The 22,112-nt window shown below is 50.2% G+C and overlaps 1 protein-coding gene across 1 annotated transcript in view; it reads right to left on the bottom strand.

The window, feature by feature from the left end:
- Positions 1 to 22,112, bottom strand: part of Acacb (acetyl-CoA carboxylase beta) — a 101,560-nt gene that overhangs the window by 52,329 nt on the left and 27,119 nt on the right. Inside the window, 13 exon segments of the mRNA XM_040731305.1 lie at positions 219 to 322; positions 402 to 552; positions 2,696 to 2,859; positions 3,210 to 3,371; positions 4,625 to 4,795; positions 5,104 to 5,313; positions 6,700 to 6,810; positions 6,932 to 7,041; positions 8,837 to 8,935; positions 9,989 to 10,070; positions 10,207 to 10,316; positions 12,907 to 13,045; positions 17,352 to 17,484. Of these exon segments, the coding sequence (XP_040587239.1) occupies positions 219 to 322; positions 402 to 552; positions 2,696 to 2,859; positions 3,210 to 3,371; positions 4,625 to 4,795; positions 5,104 to 5,313; positions 6,700 to 6,810; positions 6,932 to 7,041; positions 8,837 to 8,935; positions 9,989 to 10,070; positions 10,207 to 10,316; positions 12,907 to 13,045; positions 17,352 to 17,484 (1,746 nt within the window).

The following is a 22,112-nucleotide window of genomic DNA, read 5'->3' as shown; positions in this document are numbered from 1 at the left end:
CTGGTGATGGAGTCACCCTCAAAGCACATCCCACTAGGTATGGTGGCACATAAGTATGATTCCAGTGCTCAGGAGGCAGAGGCAGGAGGATCCAGCTTTGGTACCAGCCACATGGACTACTTAATGAGAGTCTATTTTCAAACATAACAAAAAGCCCATCCTGCCCTCCGCGCTGCCCACACATCACAGGAGGGAAACAAAGGAACTGTCCGCCCTACCTTTCCAGGGAGTGCAAGAAATCCGTCATGCAGGTTCTGAACATTGCATCTGCCACGTTCAAGGCCCCACACACCACCCCGAGCATGATGTCCGGCTTCTCTGCCTAGGAAAGACTCCAAGTCTCGGTACCTGCGGGAAGTGTGGATCTCAGCCACCCCAGGGCAGGCAAAGCGGCTTCCTACCTGCACCCGCTCAGCGATGAGGTAGTCCAGCCACCCCGTGTCGATGTCGTTGTTCTGGAAGCTCTCAGTCTCCAGAAGGTTCACAAGATATTCCACAGTGGTCCGGAAGTCACCTCGGATGGACAATTCCTTTAAAGCCACTACCATGTTGCTGGAGAGAAAAGACATGATTCCTTTCCACACTTACCCACAGTTCCTGTGTGCATTTGTGATGTGTTTCTCGGAGCACCTGAGAGCCTCTGGGTGGGGTGACTAGGCTCTCAGTCTCTGCTCCACATGAACTGGCTGAGTGATCTCATATGAATAGCTAAACTAACCCCAGCCTCAGTTACCTCATCTGAAAAAAATGGGGTGATAACCCTGTCACTTGCAGTATGAAGTTTGCAAAGAGATGCTCTGTGTAAAGCAGTTCAGGTCAACACGTCAGCTGCTGTGTGTGATTAGGCCCTGGGGCCTAATCCCTAACTGCCCTGATATGCAATGATCCATAAATAGGGGCATGTCTTTCTGGCTGCCTTTGGCTTATTCAAGTCTCCTGTCCTCAGGAGAGCCACTCTGCCTGTCCCCTGGCAGGTGTGTCTGCTGCCCTGCCTCAGCAGCTTGGCAAGCTGCAAGGCTGAGGGCCTGCAGTGAATGCTTTTGGGGGCAGGCACTAGGCTGAGCGTATTCCTAGAGAGAAGGTTCCAACCAGTGACAGTGTCACCACGCGCCACAAGCAGCTATGGAGTGAAATCGATAACATCTAGGTTTTAGCCATGAGGAAAACAAAGATACAGTGAGGTCAAATGAAGATGTCAACAGGCCACAGGTGTAGTGTCAGCACCTGGACTTGAATGTGGCATGGTCACATGACTGAAGGAGACCAACTTGTCCCAGGTGGCTTGCCTCTAGCACTGACATGGGAGAGCCAATCACAGAACACGAGATAAGTGCTTCCCCCTCTGCTAGATTCTAACAGCAGTAAAAGCTGGAGTTTCCCTCCCAAGTCCGAGGCAGCTGCACACAGCACCACAGTTAGAGATTTGCCTCGGGGCTTTCACTGGGCAAATGCTGGGTCCACCTCCTCCAGTTAATTAAGTCTGGTTTGCTACAAATCTCCCTCCACACTCTCCAAAGACTTCAGTTCGCCACAGAACGTGATTAAAATGAATTAGTTTAAGCGGACAGAGGTGTGCCACCATCAAACTGTCACACTGAACTAAATTAATTCATGGTTAAACACCCAGGGCCAGTCTAATGATTTTTTTTAATGTGCACTGGTGTTTTGCCTGCATGTTGGTGAGGGTGTCAGGTACCCTAGAACTGGAGTTAGAGGTGGCCATGAGCTGCCATGTGGGTGCTAGGAATGGAACCCAGGTCCTCTGGAAGAGCAGTCAGTGCTCCTAACCACTGAGCCATCTCTCCAGCCCCCTAGTCTAATGTTTTATTTTGTTGTTGTTGTTGTTTTTAATGAAACAATCCCCAATGTCTCTGGGCTCTTCACTCTGGGGAGTGATTAACTAGCTGCATGGGGATGTTTAATTACAACACAAACTGGATATTTCCTTCCTGAGCCCATGTCAAGGCAGTGAGATTTAAGAGAAGCGGCAGGGGAGTCCTTGGTTAACATGAGTTTCTCAGTCGGAAGAAACTACTGTGATGGGATTTGACTAAGCAGAGAACATAGGCCACTGTCACAGGTATGGGGTGGAGACCAGGGAGCAGCAGGACACCCCCAGAAGAAACAAGTCTCAGAGTGAAGATGGAACTATTTATGAGGTTGACATTTTATGGTGTCTCTGCCTCCTCCGAGCCTAGATCTTGGCACCCTTAGACACCATTGAATAGTTTTGTGTCTACTTAAAGTTAGACCTCTTGTGTGCTCAAGACCCAGTGGCCTTGGTGAGCTCTCTGCTCTTCATCGTCTCCAACACAAAGACTTTCTTCTTGACCTTCCGCTGACTTGTGAGAGCTAGGGTTAAACTCAGGTGATCAGATTTGTACACAGCACTTCTGAGTGTTTTTTTCTTAAAGGAGGGACTGGAGAGATGGTTCAGAGGTTAAAAGCACTGGCAGCTCTTCCAGGGGACCTGAATTCAATTCCCAGCAACTATATGGTGGCTCACAACCATCTATAATGAGATCTGGTGCCCTCTTCTGGCCTGAAGGCATACATGCAGGCAGAACACTGTATACATAAAATATCTTTTTTTTTTTTTAAAGAGGGAGGCAGAGATGGAAGGAGGGAGGGAGAGAAGGGGAGGGAAGGGGAGGCAGAGACAGAGAGGGAAGAGAATTAAGCAGGAGATACTGACGAAATGGCCTCTTCCCGGTTCTCGCCCCAGGAGAAGCAGTGCCCAAACTGGGAATCTGCGAACTCATGTAAGCCTCCAGTAGCCGCTACACTGAAGTAGCCCCACACATTCTTGTTGCTGCGGAAATTCAGTTCCTGGACTGTGCCGGAGCTTGGCTTAAAACCCTGGAGCACAGACAGAAAAATAAATAAATAAGACAGCAGTCGTTACTCCGAGTACATTGCGTCTTCGTGGAGATTCAGTTCTGCGACAATCCGGGAAAGCCTACTACAAGCAAAAGTTCAGGGGCATCAACAGACAATTCCTGCAATGGTTGTGAGCATGTCTATCTGTGGGCATGCCTATCTGTGGGTGGGGCATCAACAAACAACTGCAACCATTGTGGGTGTGTCTGCCTGTGGGCATGTCTATCTGCGGGCGGGGCATCAACAAACAACTCACCGCTGTGGGCGTGTCTATCTGAGAGTCTATCTGAGAGTCTGTGTTTCTGGAAACACAGGGGACCCACACTTGCCTCATCCGGGTTTTCACTGGTGATCCTGGCCGCAATGACGTGACCTCGGGCACTGGGAGGGCTCAGAGGGTTCTCAAAAGAAATGGGGGCCATTCCCCAGGGGGATTCTCCATACAGAAGCCGTATGTCCTTCAGCCTGTGCAGGGGCACACCCATGGCGATCTAAATGGAAAAACCCATCCCACACGTCAGTCAATCAAAGTCTTAAAAAACAACCACTGATGTCACATGTGGCCCTGGGTCCCATGACCAGCACCCCCCAAAAAGAATGAGAAAGAAAAGACTGGGTGAATTCCAGACTTAAAAGAGTACACACAAGGGGCTGGAGAGATGGCTCAGAGGTTAAGAGCACTGACTGCTCTTCCAGAGGTCTTGGGTTCAATTCCCAGCAACCACATGGTGGCTCACAACCATCTACAATTCAATCTGGTGTATATGTAGTAAATAAATAAATCTTAAAAAAAAAAAGAGTACACACAACACGGAAAGGGACTATATCTCCGGGTTGATCGCATTTGTAAAAACGACATAAAAACTTCCATAAAGGGAACTGCTGGGACAATTAGAAACGTTTAATACGGTGTATCAATTAAACACTATATTTCCGATGGGTTACAACTACATTGTGACATTGCCCCAGACACCCAGACACTGCATGCCTTTATATGCAGTATTCAGAGACCAGCCACAAAGGCTCAGTCCCACTTGTTGCTTCCTATCCCTCTCTGCCTCTTTCTCTCCCAGAAGTCAGGCCACACACCCCCAACACAGGTAAGAAACTGTGCCGTGCTGGGGCCTTGCAGGCCCTCCCCAAAGCCTTGTGGTAAATTTATGTTCCTACTCAGTACCTGGCTCCTTGGCATGCAGGCTAGGTCAGGATAAACTCTGCACTAACCAGGCTCAGCCATGCTAACCAGGCCCAGCCATGCTAACCATGTCAAAGAGTGAGGTCACTGTGGCCTTGAGAACAGAAGGAAAGTAAAGAGTGGAAGCGATACCAGCATCCTTGAGCATCACCTTCCCGAAGCGAGAGCCTCCTGAGCTACTGTTCACGTTGAAATACAGAAAGGCCTGGGCTGTAGTTCACACTGTTCCCTGGGGTGGGGACAGCTGCCTTGGCTGGGAGAAGATGTTCTGCCCAGGACCCTCTTAGCAGCCAAATGCTCCCATAGGCTGTTTGGGTCCTAGGCTTCCCCAGGGTGTCCTGCCTGATGGCCCATGCGACTGGTCTAGCGCTCTCCCATCGTCCTGCTGCTTTATCCTTCTCCCATCTGCTGTATACGTAATAACCCCTTCAAAGTCTAAAGCGTGACTCCCTATGACACAGAGTGAAAAAAGAAACCCTTCCTCCTTTTACATAAAAGCAGAGTTGGGGAAGCGCTCGCCAGGCCCTGGGGCCGTCCTCAGGTCCTCACCTGCAGCTGTGCAGCAGGCAGGTTGACGTCTGCAATCATTTCTGTGCAGGGGTGCTCCACCTGCAGGCGGGGGTTCAGCTCCAAGAAGTGGAAGCTGCCGTCCTGGCTGTACAGGTATTCCACCGTCCCAGCACTCACGTAACCCACCGTCTTGGCCAGGAGGACAGCACACTGCAGATACAGACAGAGTCAAGCATTTCCAGCAGCTCTAAAGTCATTATCAGTGGCGACACCACTTCTCCCCAGTGCGTTCTGAGTGCTGCCACCTGGGAGCCCGCAGTGACCAGTGAGCAACACATCTGTGCCATGCTGCGACCTCTCTCTCTCTCTTGCACGTGTGTGCATGCACACATGCGCGTGCGCGCGCGCGCGCGCGCACACACACACACACGGACTCTCTGCCACATCCACATCTTCCGGCTACCATCCCATAGCCAGCTTCTTCTGAGGTGCCTCAAGCCCAGCTCTGTCAAAGGCACCTGTTCCATGAACTCAAACACAGCTGGAGCGGCGATGGTGGCTGGCGCCTCCTCGATAATCTTCTGGTGCCGCCTCTGGATGGAGCAGTCTCGTCCAAACAGTGACACCGCATTTCCATACTGATCTGCCAAGACCTGGACCTCCAGGTGCCGTGCATTCTGGGCCAGCTTCATGAGAAAGATAGGCGAGCCTGGGATCTCACTCTGCACCTGCGGGGAAAGCACAGGTGACGGCTGATCCCAGGAGACTCCAACTCGGGAAATTTCTGGAAGTTCTCAGAAGAGGACATTAGATAACAGCAATGATATGGGTAGGGGCTCTTGCCGAGGACATATACTATACTTTCTCATTGTTTTTAACTCAAACACTGTTAAAAGGGTAACATTTCCCCAACAATCCTACATCCTAAGGACGACACACTGGGTGGAACTTGGTATGATCCGTGCCTTGTCTACAGAGCAAGTTCCAGGACAGCCAGGACAGAGAAACTTTGCCTGGAAAAGCCAAAACACGCACGCGCACACACATGCACACACATGCACACGCACGCGCGCACACACACACACTTCGTTAGGTGCCTGCAGCCTGGCAGTATCGGGTTTGAATGCACTGTGATGAAAGGCGGTATTAACAGAGGGAAGCCAGCTATAAACAAGCACAGAAGCCACGCCCACACAGAAACTCTATATCCTGACACTTGAAAACATAATCCCCAAACTGTAAGATTTACAAAATACCCTGTGCAGAGAGGCGACCATTTCAGAGACTACAAGACCCTGCCCATCTGAAGAAATGCTGCAACGGAGAGCAGGAGCCATGGGCCTCTGTGAGCAATGATGTGTGCCTTTGCTTCAAAACACAACACAAGGTGGGTGTGTGGCTCAGTGGCAGAGAGCTTGCCTAGAAGGTATGAGCCCTTGGGTTCCCACCCCAGCACCACCACTGGGGGGGGGGGAGACAGAGAGAGGGAGAGAGAGACAGAGAGAGAGAGAGGGAGGGAGGGAGGGAGGGAGGGAGGGAGGGAGGGAGGGAGGGAGGGAGAGAGGGAGGGAGAGAGCGCACCCTGGGAGGGGTCTCAGTGGTGAGAACTGCATTCAAATCCCCAGAACCTGCATACATAGTAGTGTGTGTCCGTAATCCCAGCACCCTATAGAGATGGGGTGGCGACAGGGGCACCCCTGGGGGCTCACGGGACAACTGGCCTAGTCTGTGCAGCAGCAAAAACAATAAGAGAACCTGTCACAAACATGTGGAGGATGGACAACTGGGGATGTCCTCTGACTTTCTTCAACCCTAACACTAACATGCTCACACACACACACACAACAACAACAACAAAACCCAGCTATATAGACCCAGTTCCTGCAAATGTCATCTCCGCTTAAGAGGGTATTGCTCCAAGGCCAGCCTGGTAGTGAGTTCCAGGACAGCCAGGACTACACACAGAGAAACCCTGTCTCAAAAAACAAAGCAAACAAATAAGAAAAAGATGGTATTGCTAATCAAATCAATCAGCCAGCAATGGAATGAATCAACCCAAGACAAGGAAGCCAGGGACTGAGGCGGAGACAGGGGACACAGGCAAGAGTACGCACTTGTCTGAAGAGCATCGGGAAGTCCTCCTCGCACTCAGCCTTGCGGATGCCTTTCCCTCCGCCGCCTTCGGAGGCTTTGATCATCAGTGGGAATCCAACCTTTTTGGCCGCCTGAGGGAGAAGGACAAACAGGCCCCTTTAAATGTGGGACAAGTCCAATACCAGGCAGTAGAGAAGGCTGTGTCCCGCTGGCCTGCAGTCACCAGGCTGGCCCTGCACGTGCTGCAGCTACCTCCAAGCCTTCATCCACATCCTTCACACAGCCTCGTTCGTACACATCTTCCGGGACACTGATGCATTTGCCCTGCTGCCGGCTGTCCTCCGTCCACTCCACTGTGAGACCTGAAGGGAACAAAGAGTTGTGCTCTCCTGAGGACAGCAGGAACACAGCCCCGCAGCCACACCCACGTGTCTCGGGACCCTGAGCAGGACTCATGCAGAGCTGGAGACGTTCAGTGGTCACCAGCGCTTGCTGCTCTTCCAGAAGATCCCAGTTCCATTCCCAGCACTCAAGTCAGGCAGCTCACAGCAGCCGCTAACTCCAGCTCCAAAGGGTCTGATGGCCTCTCCTGGCCTCCAAAGGCACCGCACACACATGGTACACACACACACATACACACACCACACATACTTACATATATACTACACATACACACACACCACACATACATATATACTACACATACACACACACCACACATACATATATACTACACATACACACACACCACACACATACACACACACACACACACACAAATAATAGTTTTTGAGGTCTTTAAAAAGAAACACACCGAGCAGTATGTAAACCTGAATCTAGAAAGAGAGAGTCCCTGTCTACCCTAGGGAGTCACTCCTCAGGGAATCACTGCTTTCCAAAACATGTAAAACTTAAATAAATTAGCAAAACCTTGACACTTTCCTCCTTTTCTGTTCTTAAATATTTACATATATATGTGCGTGTGTGTGATTTGTCTCCATGCACACCAGAAGAGGGCACCAGATCCCATTACAGATGGTTGTGAGCCACCGTGTTGGTGCTAGGAATTGAACTCGGGACCTCTGGTGCTCTTAACCACTAAGCCATTTCTCCAGCCCCCATTTCTCTTGTTTTTTAATTTTTTAATTTTTTTATTTTTTTGGTTTTTGAGACAGGGTTTCTCTGTGGCTTTGGAGGCTGTCCTGGAACTAGCTCTTGTAGACCACGCTGGTCTGGAACTCACAGAGATCCACCTGCCTCTGCCTCCCAAGTGCTGAGATTAGACATGGGACACCACTGCCCAGCTCTCTTGTTTTTTAATCGGCCCTAAAAGTTCTACTTTGGGGGTTTTATCCAGAGGTGATTATAATCACATATATTTAGTTGTAGGACTGCCAAAGCCCCATCTACCTTGAACTATTTTTAAATTATGAAACAAATTGGGAACTGGCCTAAGTTGTAAAACTTCAGTAAATCACAATCTATCCACATGATAAAATCCGGCACAGGCTTCAGGCATGGGGCGCACGCCTGTGACCCCAGCCACTAGGGAGGCTAAAGCAGGAGGATGATGGGTAAGACCGCCTGAGAATCCTAGAGCTCATCGTAAAAAGGCTGAGACGCAGACAGCTGGTGTGTAACGCTGGGTCACACAGGACTCTTCTTCTTTTTGTCATTGTTTGGTGTGCAACGCTGGGTCACACAGGACTCTTCTTTTTGTTATTGTTTTGTGTGTAACGCTGGGTCACACGGGACTCTTCTTTTTGTCATTGTTTGGTGTGCAACGCTGGGTCACACAGGACTCTTCTTCTTTTTGTTATTGTTTGGTGTGTAACGCTGGGTCACACGGGACTCTTCTTTTTGTTGTTGTTTTATTTTATTTTTGCTGTGCGGGTGTATGTGTGGTGGTGGTAGTGTTTTGTTTTTGAGCCTGGGCCTCACGCTGTATGTAGCCTAGGCTGCCCTGCAACTGTGTGTGGTCCCAGCCTCCCAGAGCTAGGATTAGGGACATGAGCCACCCCAACTGCTTCTCATTTTCATACCTCCCACATTTTCCAAATCTGCTACAATGAAGTCACGTTCCTATCTGTCTAAAACTTTTAAGCGAAAGGATTTTTAAAACACATTCCCATCACCCCAAAGGTCTGCATCCCTTACCGCTTCCGCTCCAGGGTAGAGTTGGGATCTGCAATGTCTGGGCTACGATGGTGGAGGCAATCTTATCTCCCAGAGCCCACATGGCCTCACTAGGGGGACCTGCAAGGTAGGGAAAGGAGAGTGAATGGAGTCAGCCACTGACAGGCAGAGCCAGTGCCAACCTAGTGTACTGGGCCAGGGAGAGCAAAGAGACAGAGACGGAGGAAAGCGCTCAGGTCCGCTCTCCCTCACTCGGGGACTGTAAGTTCGCTACTGTGCAGGTCAACTTCCAGCATCTAGACCATAACCTGATCGGAGAGAAACTGAGCTGTGGCAGATGCAAGACTCACTCTGGGAAGGAAAAACAACCTGTAGGAAGGCAAACAAGAGCCAGACCGCGGCATAGTGTGCATTCCCTGTGACAGACAGGAGAGCTCTCAGCCTGTGCAACCAGCATCCCCCATGAAGTTCCTTCATTTTTGCAGGGACACTCAGTTCTGTTCTACTCTGAATCCAGCATGGAGCATTCAATGAGCACAGATGGGAAATTTCTTTAAATGCATCTGTAATGAATTTGCATGGACTTTTTTCCTTGTCTTCATTACCTAATTAATAATTACCTAATTAGTATTTTGGAACCCAGTATGGTCGCTAAACTGGGTTAGAAGGAGCCTAGAGATGACTCAAATGCAAAGGCTATGCCTTTTCATAGAAGGGGCATCGATGTCTATGGGTGTTCTTGGATCCTCAAAACCTGAGGATATAGGGACCGCCTGTGTGCATACAGAGTTGACCAACATGTCCACAAATAAAAATCCTGAAACCCACAAATGCCATCAGACACAGTCATGTCACCTAACAAAATGGGAGGGGCTTTGGCTCTACAAAAAGCCACCGAAGATATGGCCCTCTCAGAAATGTGACCCCTAGGCCAGCTTGGCTAGTCCCTTCACACCAACGGAAACGCCAGCAGAGGGTGTCACTGGCCACAGCATCACTCCACGGCAGTAACCAAGGCAGAGGTTCCTGCTGCCGTAGCCTGGCCCACTCACTGCCTTCCACCCTGCCCTTCACAAGGCAGCAAAGTGACATCCACTTTGGAGAACAGCACAAGAAAGAGACCCTGACCTGACACCACCCAACCCCACACCTCTTAGAGAGGGCGCACTCTACCTAGGAAAGCAATCTCATGCTTGCACAGCAGCTCCGGAAGTTTGGGGTTTTCTGAAGCGTGGCCCCAGCCAGCCCACACGGCCTGCAAACACAGAGGGGGGCAGTGAACAAGGATACTCCAAGACCCCACCAGCCATTGCACCCAACAATCTGCTGTGTCCTATCGGGTCATCATGAACTGTAATGGGCCATCACCGTCCCCACCCCGTGACCATCACCTGCACAGGAATTCTCTTTGCGATGTCTATGATCAGCTCCACGTTGGCGTAGTTGTTGTTATTGGACCCTCCTGGGACAGGAACATACTGATCCGCCATTTTGATGTACTCTGCAATTAAACAGGAAAGGGGGACGAACCAGGGACAGACAAGTCACACACAGAACAGTGAGGTGTGACACAATCTGCCCATGAAGAGCACAGCTGTGGAGACTACATGGCAACAATGGGTAACGCACACTAAAACAGAAGAAAACCAAGAATTTCAGTTATATGACAAAAGCTGTGCCGTAGAATGGAAAGAAAGAGATTAGGGTGGGTGTTATTACTACTTAGAATTTGTCTTCATATTCTGTCATTAAATACAATGTTTGCTTTGTTTGTTTGGTTGGTTGGTTGGTTGGTTGATTGGTTGGTTGGTTGATTGGTTGGTTGGTTTTTTGAGACAGGGTTTCTCTGTATTGCTTTGGAGCCTGTCCTGAAACTCGCTCTGTAGACCAGGCTGGCCTCGAACTCAGAGAGATCTGCCTGCCTCTGACTCTTGAGTGTTGGGATTAAAGTGGGTGCCACCAATGCCCAGACTATAGTATTGTTTGTCTGAAGACTGGGTATCTTGCAACCCAGGGTAGCCTCAAACTCTAGGAAGCTGAGAATGAACTGTGAAGTTCTGAGCTTCTTGTCTCCACCTCCCAAGCACAGGAATTACAGGAATACGCCACCACGCCTAGGGCTACATACATGCCAGGCAAGTACTCTAGACCCACAATATTTTTTATTACATGTAAAAGTGCAAAAACATAGCTGGGCAGTGGTGGTGCACACCTTTAATCCCAGCACTGGGGAGGCAGAGGCAGGCGGATCTAAGTTTGAGGGCAGCCCAGTCTACAGAACTTCCTGTGACAGCCAAGGCCACAGAGAAAAATCCTATTCTGTTTCAAAAAAAGGAAGGAAGGAAGGAAGGGAGGGAGGAAGGAAAGGAAAGGAAAGGAAAGGAAAGGAAAGGAAAGGAAAGGAAAGGAAAGGAAAGGAAAGGAAAGGAAAGGAAAGGAAAAGGGGAAGTGCCGCTGGGCGCTGGTAGCACACTCCAGGGTCATGAACAATTCCCCAAAGCTTCCTTCTTGCAGATTCTGGAAGCTCATTCCAACCCCTACAAATTTCACCTCATAGCGAGCTCTTGGGGGGTGGGGGAGTGATCATGCCCTGATTATCTTTTGCTTTGTTTGCTTTTGGTTTTGAAAGAGCGGTTCTGTATCCAGATTACCCTGGAGTGCTTGGTCCTCCTGCCTGTCTCCCTGGGGCTGGACTACAGAAGTGAACGGGTTTCTTTCCTTAAAAATCCACTGTGACAAGAACAAAGAATGAGGTTGGAGGACGGTCACCATGCTTCGTTTGGACCATAAATTCAGACCTAATCTAAAGATGAGGGTGGATGCATTGGAACTGGAACTCCCCAAAATCCTGTAACTGTTACGGTGAAACAGAGGACAGCCTGACAAAGGCCACCGGGTCTCCTCCAAGGTCCTCTTTAATGCCAGAGAAGATAAACACAGCTACAGACTGGGCCCTGTGCCAGAAGGAACTGAGAGCCTGGGGGATGCTTGGGGAGGATACTGAGAGGTGGGGGGGGGCACAGAAAGTGTCTCAAGGAGCAGCACCATAGAGTAATCCTGCTGAGAGAAAGCTGTATGAGTGGCTGGGGACCTACAGCAGGGACCCAGACTCACAGAGCAAGAGGGCCACACTGGAGTCAGGAGCCAACAGGATCAAACCATGTGGAGAAGACAGTGTGACGTCACAGGAGGCCCCACAGGAGAACGCTACATGTTGGTGATGGGACGACATGCAGTGATGCACTTATATCTCTGTGCCTCTACTGCTATATCTGTTAAATGGGACCAAGGAACAAGTCAGGCCATGTCTGGGCAGAGCCCAGCCCAGGACCCATGCATGTTCCAGAGGGACTGGGGACAATGCCGAGGTTGTTGGCATCAGGAAGCGCTGTAAGCAGGAGGCAAGACCTGACTCCTGCTTTTAAAGTTCATTTTGGCCGCTGAGTGGAGAAGGGCCTGTAAAAGGGTTAAAAAGCAAATTTCTGCCAGTGGTTTTACAGTGTGCTCTATTTCAACAGGACTGAAGGTAAACAGATAACGGAAATTAACAAATGAAATACAACACACGTGGCTGCCAGGAAACCTCTAGAGAAATAGCTATGGGGTGGAAGGGCGAGGGTTGTGGGAATGACAGAGAAGCGAAGAAGTAGAATCAACAAGAACTGATTTTGCTTGAAGAGGCCATAATGAAGCTTAATATGATGTGTGACAATTAAAATATAAAAAATGTTTAAAATATAAAAAACAAAAGGCACAGTCTCCAAGGCTGACTCCTGACACACATGCATGCACACACACATGCAAAAGAACTTGTAAGATTACAGTGGCTGTGCACATCTGTAATCCCAGCACTCGGGAGGTAGAGGCAGGGGGATCTGAGTTTGAGGCCAGTTTGGTCTACAGAGCGAGTTCCAGGACAGCCAGGACTACACAGAGAAACCCTGTCTCAAAAGCAAAAACAAAAACCCATGAGCTAGTGAAAGAGACCCTACAGCTCTGGAGCCCAGGATGCAGCTGCTTGAGCAGGGCGGAGGAGGGAAGGGCTGGCAGAGGTGCACACAGCATGGGGTTGAGACGTCACATTCAGGTACCTGCGTTGGCCTTAAGGTCCTCAGGGGTCACCATGACCACAAACCGGATGGCACGCTCATTCCGGAACATCTCATAGGCCCAGCGGCGGATGGAGCGCATACACTTGACCGCAGCGATGCCGTTGTTGGCGATGAGCACCTGATGGAGACAGCAGGGCGAGGCAGGGCTGCAGTGCCCTGCACAGGGCACACGGTCCCACACAGCACTGGCGCTCAGGTACGGGGATGACAGGGCGAGCGGGTGAAGGAGCAGGAGGATGGACTTGGACGGCAAAGGTGCCCTGGGTGGCACTGCCATCACCCTCTGACATCTCTTGTGTGTTCAGTACATGCCAGGTTACAGTGTCGTGTGTTTCACCTGCTCTGCTTCACTCCACCCTCACCACAACCCTTTGAAGGAAATTTTGCTATTGTCCTATACGGAGACTAAAAAGACACTAAAACTCAGAGGAGTTAAGACACTTCCTCAAGGTCACACAGACAGAGAGTGTCACAGCTCAGGCTCAAATCCAGATCTCTCAAACCAGAAGGCTTGGGTTTGGTTTTTTAAAACGATCATCCCAGCACCCAGGAGACAGAGACAGGAGGATCTCTGTGAGTTCAAGGCTAACCTGGGCTACAGAGCGAGTTCCAGGCTAATCAAAGCTACATAGTGAGATCCTGGCTCAATAAATTTTATATATATGGGAGTCTGTGCGCCAGCCTGGCCAGGTAAGCGTAGCTCTCATCCCCTCATCAAAGACGACTCTTTTGCAGCAGATGGAGACTACTGCAGAAATTCACACTGGTCAGTGTGTAGATGATAAATGCCAGTGTGGGCCCAACTCCAACTGACCCATCTGCAATTCACCCCTCACATCTAAAGTCCAGGACATCTGGGGAGAGCAGGCAGAAAGACCATAAGAGCTGGAGGACCAGAACGCCGGCTGTTGAGACACAGATGGGGTGGGGACCCACAAGGCCCCGCCCCTAGATGAAGAGCCATAGGTGGCCAATGGCTGCTGAGATGGGGGGAATCTGTTCTCCAGGGGTGAGAGCCTTCCTGAGTAAGTTGTCGGGTTCCAAGTGGTCACTCAGGGAACCTGTACATCTGAGCAACACTCAATGGACTCAGTAGGTTTTGTGTGTGTGTGTGTGTGTGTGTGTGTGTGTGTGTATAAAACACACACATAGTTAAAGAAGAGATCATGAATTTTGGAGGAGGGGGATACATGAAGAGTTGGAGACACGGATGGAGAGAGGGACTGATCCCAGGAATCAGTGTTGTGTATGATCTCGGAAAAACAAACTTTAACAATAACTGTACACACACATATAATATACAGGGCTGAGGGAACAGCTCGGGAGTAGCGCACTCCCCTAGCATAAAGTCTGATCCTCCAGCACTAAAGAAAGACAATTAAATAATCAGAATTCTCAGGCCTAGAGAGATGACTCAGTGGTTAAGCGCACTGGCCGCTCTTTCAGAGGGTCCAGGTTCAGTACCCATGAGGCAGTTCTTATACAGCCATCTGTAACTCCAGTTCCCAGAGATCCACTGCCCCCTTCTGGCCTCTGAGACAACTGCATGCACATGGTGCATATACACATATGCAGCCAAAACCCTCACACACATAAAATAAAAATACATAAATCATTTGAGCCAGCTGTAATTTGCACACCTTTAATCCCAGCTCTTGGGAGACAGAGGCAGACAGATGTCTATGAGTTTGAGGCCAGCCTGGTCTACAGAGTGAGTTCCAGGATAGCCGGGGCAACACAGAGAGACCCTGTCTCAAAAGAAAAAAAAAGAAGAAGACAGAATCCAGACATATGTCTATAACCCCCAATGATCTAGAAGCTGAAGGAGAAAAATTTCAAGGTCACAGGTAGCATGACTACATAATGAGACCCTGTCTCAAAACAAATAAAAAATACAAAAAGTAGTTAGGTCTCCGATCTCAAGCTCTGGCTCACAGAGCTATTCCGTCCTGTGTTCTTTTCCACTGCTATACAGTCCTGGCCATGCTGCTGAGGGCCAGCCTCCTTGGATAGATGGGGAAACAGTAAGCTCACACCTGTGACTTGCCCCAGGCTTTGGCCAAGGCTCCTGACTCAGGTGCACAGCCCGCTAACTGTGGGGAACATCACTGAGGAAGGAATGGGGACACCCTAGCTGTGGCTTCCTCATTGCTAAAGTAAGGCTTGGTCCAGAAGGAAAGACAGAGGTGGTAAGAGAGGGCACATTCTGGGAGCCCTGCGGGGGAGGGGCTAGCTTCCAGCTCACAACCCCAGGCAACTCCCACGAGATGCCAGCACCTCGGGCAAGCAGAGGTCAACTCCTAAGTCTGAAAGTGTAAAAGCTCTGGACGAGATCTACCTGAGGCTAGCCATGGCACTCTGAGAATGCAGCACCAGCCTCAGTGGGGCTACCTGAGGCTAGCCGTGACACTTTGAGAACACAACACCAGCCACAGTGGAACTGCTGAAGCTATCTATTTAACACTCTGAGAATGTAACATCAGCCCATAGTGGGGCTGACAACAAAATAGTCTCCCATTGAGCCCAGTGTCTAGAAGTGAGGGACAGAAGGGTATAACTCAGTGGGTTGAGGGCTTGTTGCCAACTATGCACAGAGGCTGGGTTCCATGACCAGTACAGCACACCGGGTATCATGGCACACACTTGGGAGGTAGAGGCAGGATGATCCCAAGTTCCAGTTCATCCTTGGGATTTGAGTCCAACCTGCGATACACAAAATCCATCTAAAAAAAAAAAAGCAATTTCTAGATCTTTCCCAAGGGACTCTAAATCTGAGTGTTTGTAGCAAGATGGAGGAACCAGGAAGCCAGGTTCATCTGTTTCTCCTCTCAACACCTTGCTCTCCTTATTTGTAAAGTGATGAACCTCCGTTCCACTTACTATGACCTTGGACATCCTCTGGATTGTAGCTTGTCATGAACGTAGCAGGAATAACCATATACTAGGGTGTAGGGGTAATTTTAAGAATACTACACCGCCTTCCCTACTGTTGACATTACAGGATAGTTTATACCTGTTAGTGTTAGTTTTCAATTATTTAAGGGTTGGGATTGGAAGGAGGTGTTCAGACTTGGGTACCCCTTTCAGATAAGTTTAGGATTTAGATGGGATAGATATGTTTAGGATATAAGTAGATTATAACTCGCTTATCACCTTCTATGTATATATGTTGCATATGTTTGAGTTTTGTATCAAGTTTAAATATTTTATTTAGACTGAAAGAGGGATTGTAGGAGTGAGCCCCCAAAGGGGCATGGACAGGTGTCTGGGGACAGGTGGGGATATAAGGGGAAGAGAAAGCAAAAGCCCTGTCTCTCTCGGAAGCCGGCCACGCTTCTGTCTTCCCAGCTTGTGTGTAAGCGCTTTCTCCTGTTAATAAAAATACTTGTTTCCCCATTGCATTGATTCCTCGTCACTAGGGTCCTGCTTTGTGAGGAGGAGCAGGGACCAGGTGAAACCTCACACATGGTAATGTCACTATAGTATAGAGCACGATCTCCTGTCCTCTACAAAGCCTAACCTCAGAGAGGGCGGGGGCAGGTTCTATACTTTCCTACCACCAGCCCAGGAAGCAGCGCCACTCCCCCAAAGCACCCAGGAGCCTCCTGACCAAGCCCATGGCCTCAGTCTCCCCTTGTGAGGAATGAGGTAATGCACCCAGGCGTGGGGGAAAGGGTGAAAAGTTCCCGAAGTCAAGCACCCAGTAAGTACCCAAGCAAGTGTCCCAAGTGGTGGCTTACCCTCCCTCTGAAGTGTGAAGAAAAGCCCTGAAGCTGGGCCTCCAACCAAGGAAAGGAGTCCATCCCACCAGCATACAGGCCCCGCCCCCACCAGCATACGGGGATCTGCCCCCACCAGCATACAGGCCCCGCCCCCACCAGCATACGGGGCCCCGCCCCCACCAGCATACGGGGCCCGTCCCCACCATCATACGGGCCCCGCCCCCACCAGCATATAGGCCCCGCCCCCACCAGCATAGGGCCCCGCCCCCACCAGCATACGGGCCCCGCCCCCACCAGCATACAGGCCCCGCCTCCATCAGCATACAGGACCCGCCCCCACCAGCATACAGGCCCCTGACCCCACCAGCATATGGGGATCCTGCCCCCACCAGCATACATACGGGGACCTGCCCCCACTAGCATACAGGGACCTACCCCCACCAGCATACAGGCCCCGCCCCCACCAGTATACAGGCCCCTGACCCCATCAGCATACAGGCCCCGCCTCCATCAGCATACAGGCCCCTGACCCCACCAGCATATGGGGACCTGCCCCCACCAGCATACATACGGGGACCTGCCCCCACCAGCATACAGGCCCCGCCTCCACCAGCATACGGGCCCTGCCCCCACCAGTTTACAGGCCCCGCCCCCACCAGCATACGGGACCTGCTCCTACCAGCACACACGACTCATCTGTACCTTCTCGATGACCCTATTGCCTCCAAAGCGGGTGACAAACTCGGCTGGGGACGCTACAGTGAAATCTCTATGCAGGTCCAGTTTCTTGTGTTCGCGGCCTCTCTTCACGAGGTGGAGTCCAGACATGCTGGGCCTGTGGAGAGGAAGATGGGAGCCATGAGGGAGGAAGCCTGGGGCATCCAGGGCAGAGTTGGAGGCTGGTGCTGTAAGGGCAAAACTAGTGGCTGAGAGTATGTGTGCACACATACACCCTTTACACACGCACACACACCCTACACGAATACACCCTACACACACACACATACACCCTACGCACACACCCTACACACACACCACACACACACACCCTTTACAAACACACACCCTACACACACACACATACATACACCCTACACACACACCCTACACACACCCTTTACACGCACACACCCTTTACATACACACCCTACACACACCGTTTACACACACACCCTTTACACACATACACCCTACACACACACCTACACACATACACACCCTACACACATACACACCCTACACACATACACACCCTACACACACACACACCTACACACACACTCTACATACACACACACCCTACACACACACTCAAAGAAATTGGGGAAACTGACGTGAAGCAGACGGGGTTCCAGGTGTACACGCTGACGGCAGACACAACAAGGCTTCTGGGCCAAAGGAAGATGGAATTAATTATCTTCCTTGTCACTTCTTGTGCATTTGTGAGAATGAGCAGTCACCAAACCCTCTGGACCGGGGTGACCCAAGTCCCTGTTACACGGTCACAAAAGAGCACTGGCTGCTCTTGCAGAGGACCAGGTACAGTTCTGAGCACCCACAAGGTGGCTCCCAACTTCCTGTAACTCCAACTCCAGGGATCCAACTCCCTCTTCTGACCTCTGTAAGCACTGCTCACACAGTTCACAGACATACTGTTGAGTGAAGCCTTTTCCTTGCCAGCCGCTTGGGTTTTCCCCACCAGTCGCCTGGGCTCTGCCGCGTTGTAGTCCCCAAATAACACACAAGACGCTATATTAATTATAAAGCTGTTGGCCTTGCTTGTTTCTTATTGGCTAGCTCTGACTTACGTATTTACCCCATAATTGTTAATCTAAGTATTTCTCTTACCAGAGAAAAGTTTCCAGGCTTCTTACCCCTATGGCAGTTACATCTTGACTCTCTGTGTTTCTCCTACCCAGAGTCCTCCTGGACTCCTAGTCCCACCTATCTTGCTTCCCTATTGGCCAACAGTGCTTTATTGACATATACACAGGACTTCCCCCACCAGACATACATTAGTCAAACACTCTTACACACAAAATATAAACAAATAGAATCTTTAAAAAAAAACCCTCTATATACAGTCAGTGTGGATAAGAACTCACTGCTGAGGGTTCAGGAAACTTAAAAGCTTGAAAACAAAGGGAAAAACATATGACAAGGGAGACAAGATTGCTCAGTGGGTAGAGGTGCTTGCTGCCAAGCCTGATAACCTAAGTTCAACCCCCAGGACCCATGTAGTAGAAGGAGAAAACCAACTCCTAAAAGTTGTCCTCTGACCTTCACACAGGCACCAAGATATGTCCACACACACACACACACACTAAAAAATAATACAGTTAAAACACAAAGCACATCACAATACAGTACATTTCCATCAATCACAAGAGGTGTAGTAAGGCTTGTGTGTCTGAGAGTGGAGGGGTCAGACTCTGTGACAAAGGGGTTTGTTTGGGGGTATGTGAATGTTCCCTTCTGGTTTTCATAGAGCATGTGTATTCATGTGTGCTCACATGTGTGCAGGGTACATGTGCACATGGGTGCACATGCATGTGGGGGCCAGTAGACAACCTTGGGTGCCATCCTCCAGACACCATCACCTCCTTGGAGGCAGTCTTCCCGTGACCTGGAGTCACCAATTAGGCTGCAGTGGCTGAACACAAACCCCACACATCCTCCTGCCTCTGCCTCCCAGGCATTTATTTTTAGATGGGTTTGGGGGAATCAAACTCAGCTCCCACAACCTGCACTATGGACTGAGCCGTGTCCCAACCCAAATGTCCCCTCCTTAGAGCATCCTACTCCTTGGCACACAGCGGCCTGCTGGCCCCAGTGAGGACAGTAGTGGCCCGGCTTCACGAGTTCCTCTCCTGAATGACATCTGTTGTTTCCAAAGTCACAGCCATTCCACTGTCCCTTGAAGCACCCAGTTTTCCCACCTGGGATATGGGGACAATAACACACACCTCACTCAATAGTGTTGCACGTTTCCCTAGGATTAAATGAGGCTGTCTGGAGGGAAGGAAAAGGGCTCAGGGTGACATGTGGTGCATGCCAAATTGATAACCTCACCAAAAGAGTCAGGGTCCACCTGCTCCTTCACCAAGAAGTCCCCATCTGAAGTCTAGTCTAGCCTGTCGGTGACCTGCCCAGGAAGTCTGACCGCTCAGCTCTCAGACACACAAACCTTCCGCATCCCATGATTTGATGGAAAATGCGCAGTAAAGACAAACTCCATTGAGGCCCAGAAGCATCTGTGGTGTCACTTTGATTTTAGGCTAGTGACAGAATCCGCTCATCAGGCAGGCCAAGAGTCCATGCCTGAAGACCGTCAAGGAAGGAAGGATGCAAGACTGCAGGGATGGCCGTGACAATGCTGGAGGCCAAGCAACGCTGGCTCCAGACAGACGGCCTTGCCCTGGCGCTGGAGCCAATTGAGAGAGAACCTTCCTAAGTGCTGGCCCAGCGCTGAGCCCTGGCCTTACACAGAAGGACAAGGGTGAGGGCCAAAATGTCCCATGGTGGCTTTGAGTAGCCATCAACAACATAGGTGCCAGCTGAACACCAACCCCAGTCAGCTGCTGGGGCACAACCCCAAGCAGTGCTGTCCTGGGAGGAAATCCATGTTGTCAAAGGTGTACGATGGCCTGGACCTTCTCACTGACTGCTTACTGCTCTGCGAACGAGAGGTTGCCGCGGGCTGTTCCCAATGATGAAACGGGTTCAGGGAGGCCCGCTCACCTCAGCTCAAGCGCTGACAAGTAGCAGAACTGGACGGGTCATCCAGCCCTATCTAACCTCAGAGTTTAATACTAAAGTAGAAAAGATTGATTGGGACGCAAAGACAAATCCTTCAACATCGCCTCTGGAAATTACACTGTGGCATGGGCGTCCTCAAGCAGGGCACTCTGCTCCCCAGGAGGATGTGTGACAATACCTTCCTTGTTGTCACAACTCAGGGAGTATGGTACCTAAGAGGTCAAAATCAGAGCTGCTGCTTAGCCCTGTGGAATGCCCAGGACGGCCCGGCCCCGAGCACCAGCAGAGCTCCAGCTGGGAAGCCTGGGTGGCCTGGAGTCGTCCTCTCGGGCTTCTAATGGGGAACCAGGCGCCTGCTGCCTGCACATCCCTGCCGCATCCCTCCTCCCTACGGTACCCTGCGCCTCCTCTCACACGATGAAATATTCAGATATGAATCGGGGAATGGTGATGTACACCTGAAATCCCAGCAGCTGGGAGGTGAAGATGGAGGATTGTAAATTCAAGACCAGCCTGAGTCACATAGAAAGTCTCTGTCTCAGCAAAGTAAGATCAAGATGGGTCAGCAGGTTAAAAGTAAAAGTGATTGCCAGGAGCCTGAGTCTGAGCCCTTCAACCCCCAAGGTAGACAGAGAGAACCAACTCATGCAAATTGTTCTGACTGCCACAGCGCCTGCTCTCTCTCTCTCTCTCTCTCTCTCTCTCTCTCTCTCTCTCTCTCTCTCTCTCTCTCTCTCTCTCTCTCTCTCTCTCTTTCTCTCTCTCTCTAATAAATGTTTGAATAAATTAAACACAAAGCTCCCAGGGAGAGGCAGGTGCCATTCAATGGTAGAACTCTTGCCTGTGATGTAGGAGACCTTGGGTTACCATCCTAGGACCAGGGAATAAACAATCTGGAAAAGAATGAACAGGGCCACAGTAAACTCCCCCCAGGAGAGACCAGTACAGCAGCCCTCCCTGTCCAGGCCCAGTGTTTTCCAACACTTAAGCCCCCTCCCATCTTCATTAGGTGGCACCCTCACCACCACATAGCGGGAGGAACATAGCACCTGCACCAAGCATTTCTGCACACATACACATACATGGCATATACAGACACACACACACAGTCACAAGCACAAACACATGCACACATACACTCACATTCACACTCGCACATATACACATGGCATATACATACAGTCACACACACATACGGCATATACAGACAGAGACATATTCGGCATATATATATGTATATATATACACACACACATATACATATAGAGATGCACAGATACACATGGTATGTACAGACACACACAGTATATACAGACACACATATACACTCACACATATATTCATACACACACATACACATATACAGACACAAAGAGAGAAATAAAAACAAACCTTACAAATAACTAGGATACCAAATAATATTTAGAAGTTTTAATTAAATGCATTTATTAATGTATTTGGAGAGAGCTGCATAAACTACTATGTGTATGCAGAGGTCAGAGGACAGATTTGGGAGTCAGTTCTCTCCTCCCACCATGTAGATCCCAAGAACTAAACTCAGGTCAGGGTTGGTGGCTGGCACCTTTATCTGCTGAGCTGTCTTGCCAGCCCAGCCCTTGGGAATTTCTCAGGACATACCTGATGCCTTCTAGAATGATGCCAGGTTAAGGGTGAGGAAAGATGGTCCCTGAGCCAAAACCAACC

Source organism: Mesocricetus auratus, unplaced genomic scaffold (genome assembly GCF_017639785.1).
Source record: "Mesocricetus auratus isolate SY011 unplaced genomic scaffold, BCM_Maur_2.0 Super-Scaffold_100025, whole genome shotgun sequence".
NCBI classification, from domain to species: domain Eukaryota; kingdom Metazoa; phylum Chordata; class Mammalia; order Rodentia; family Cricetidae; genus Mesocricetus; species Mesocricetus auratus.
This window is presented reverse-complemented; position numbering and strand designations above follow the sequence as displayed.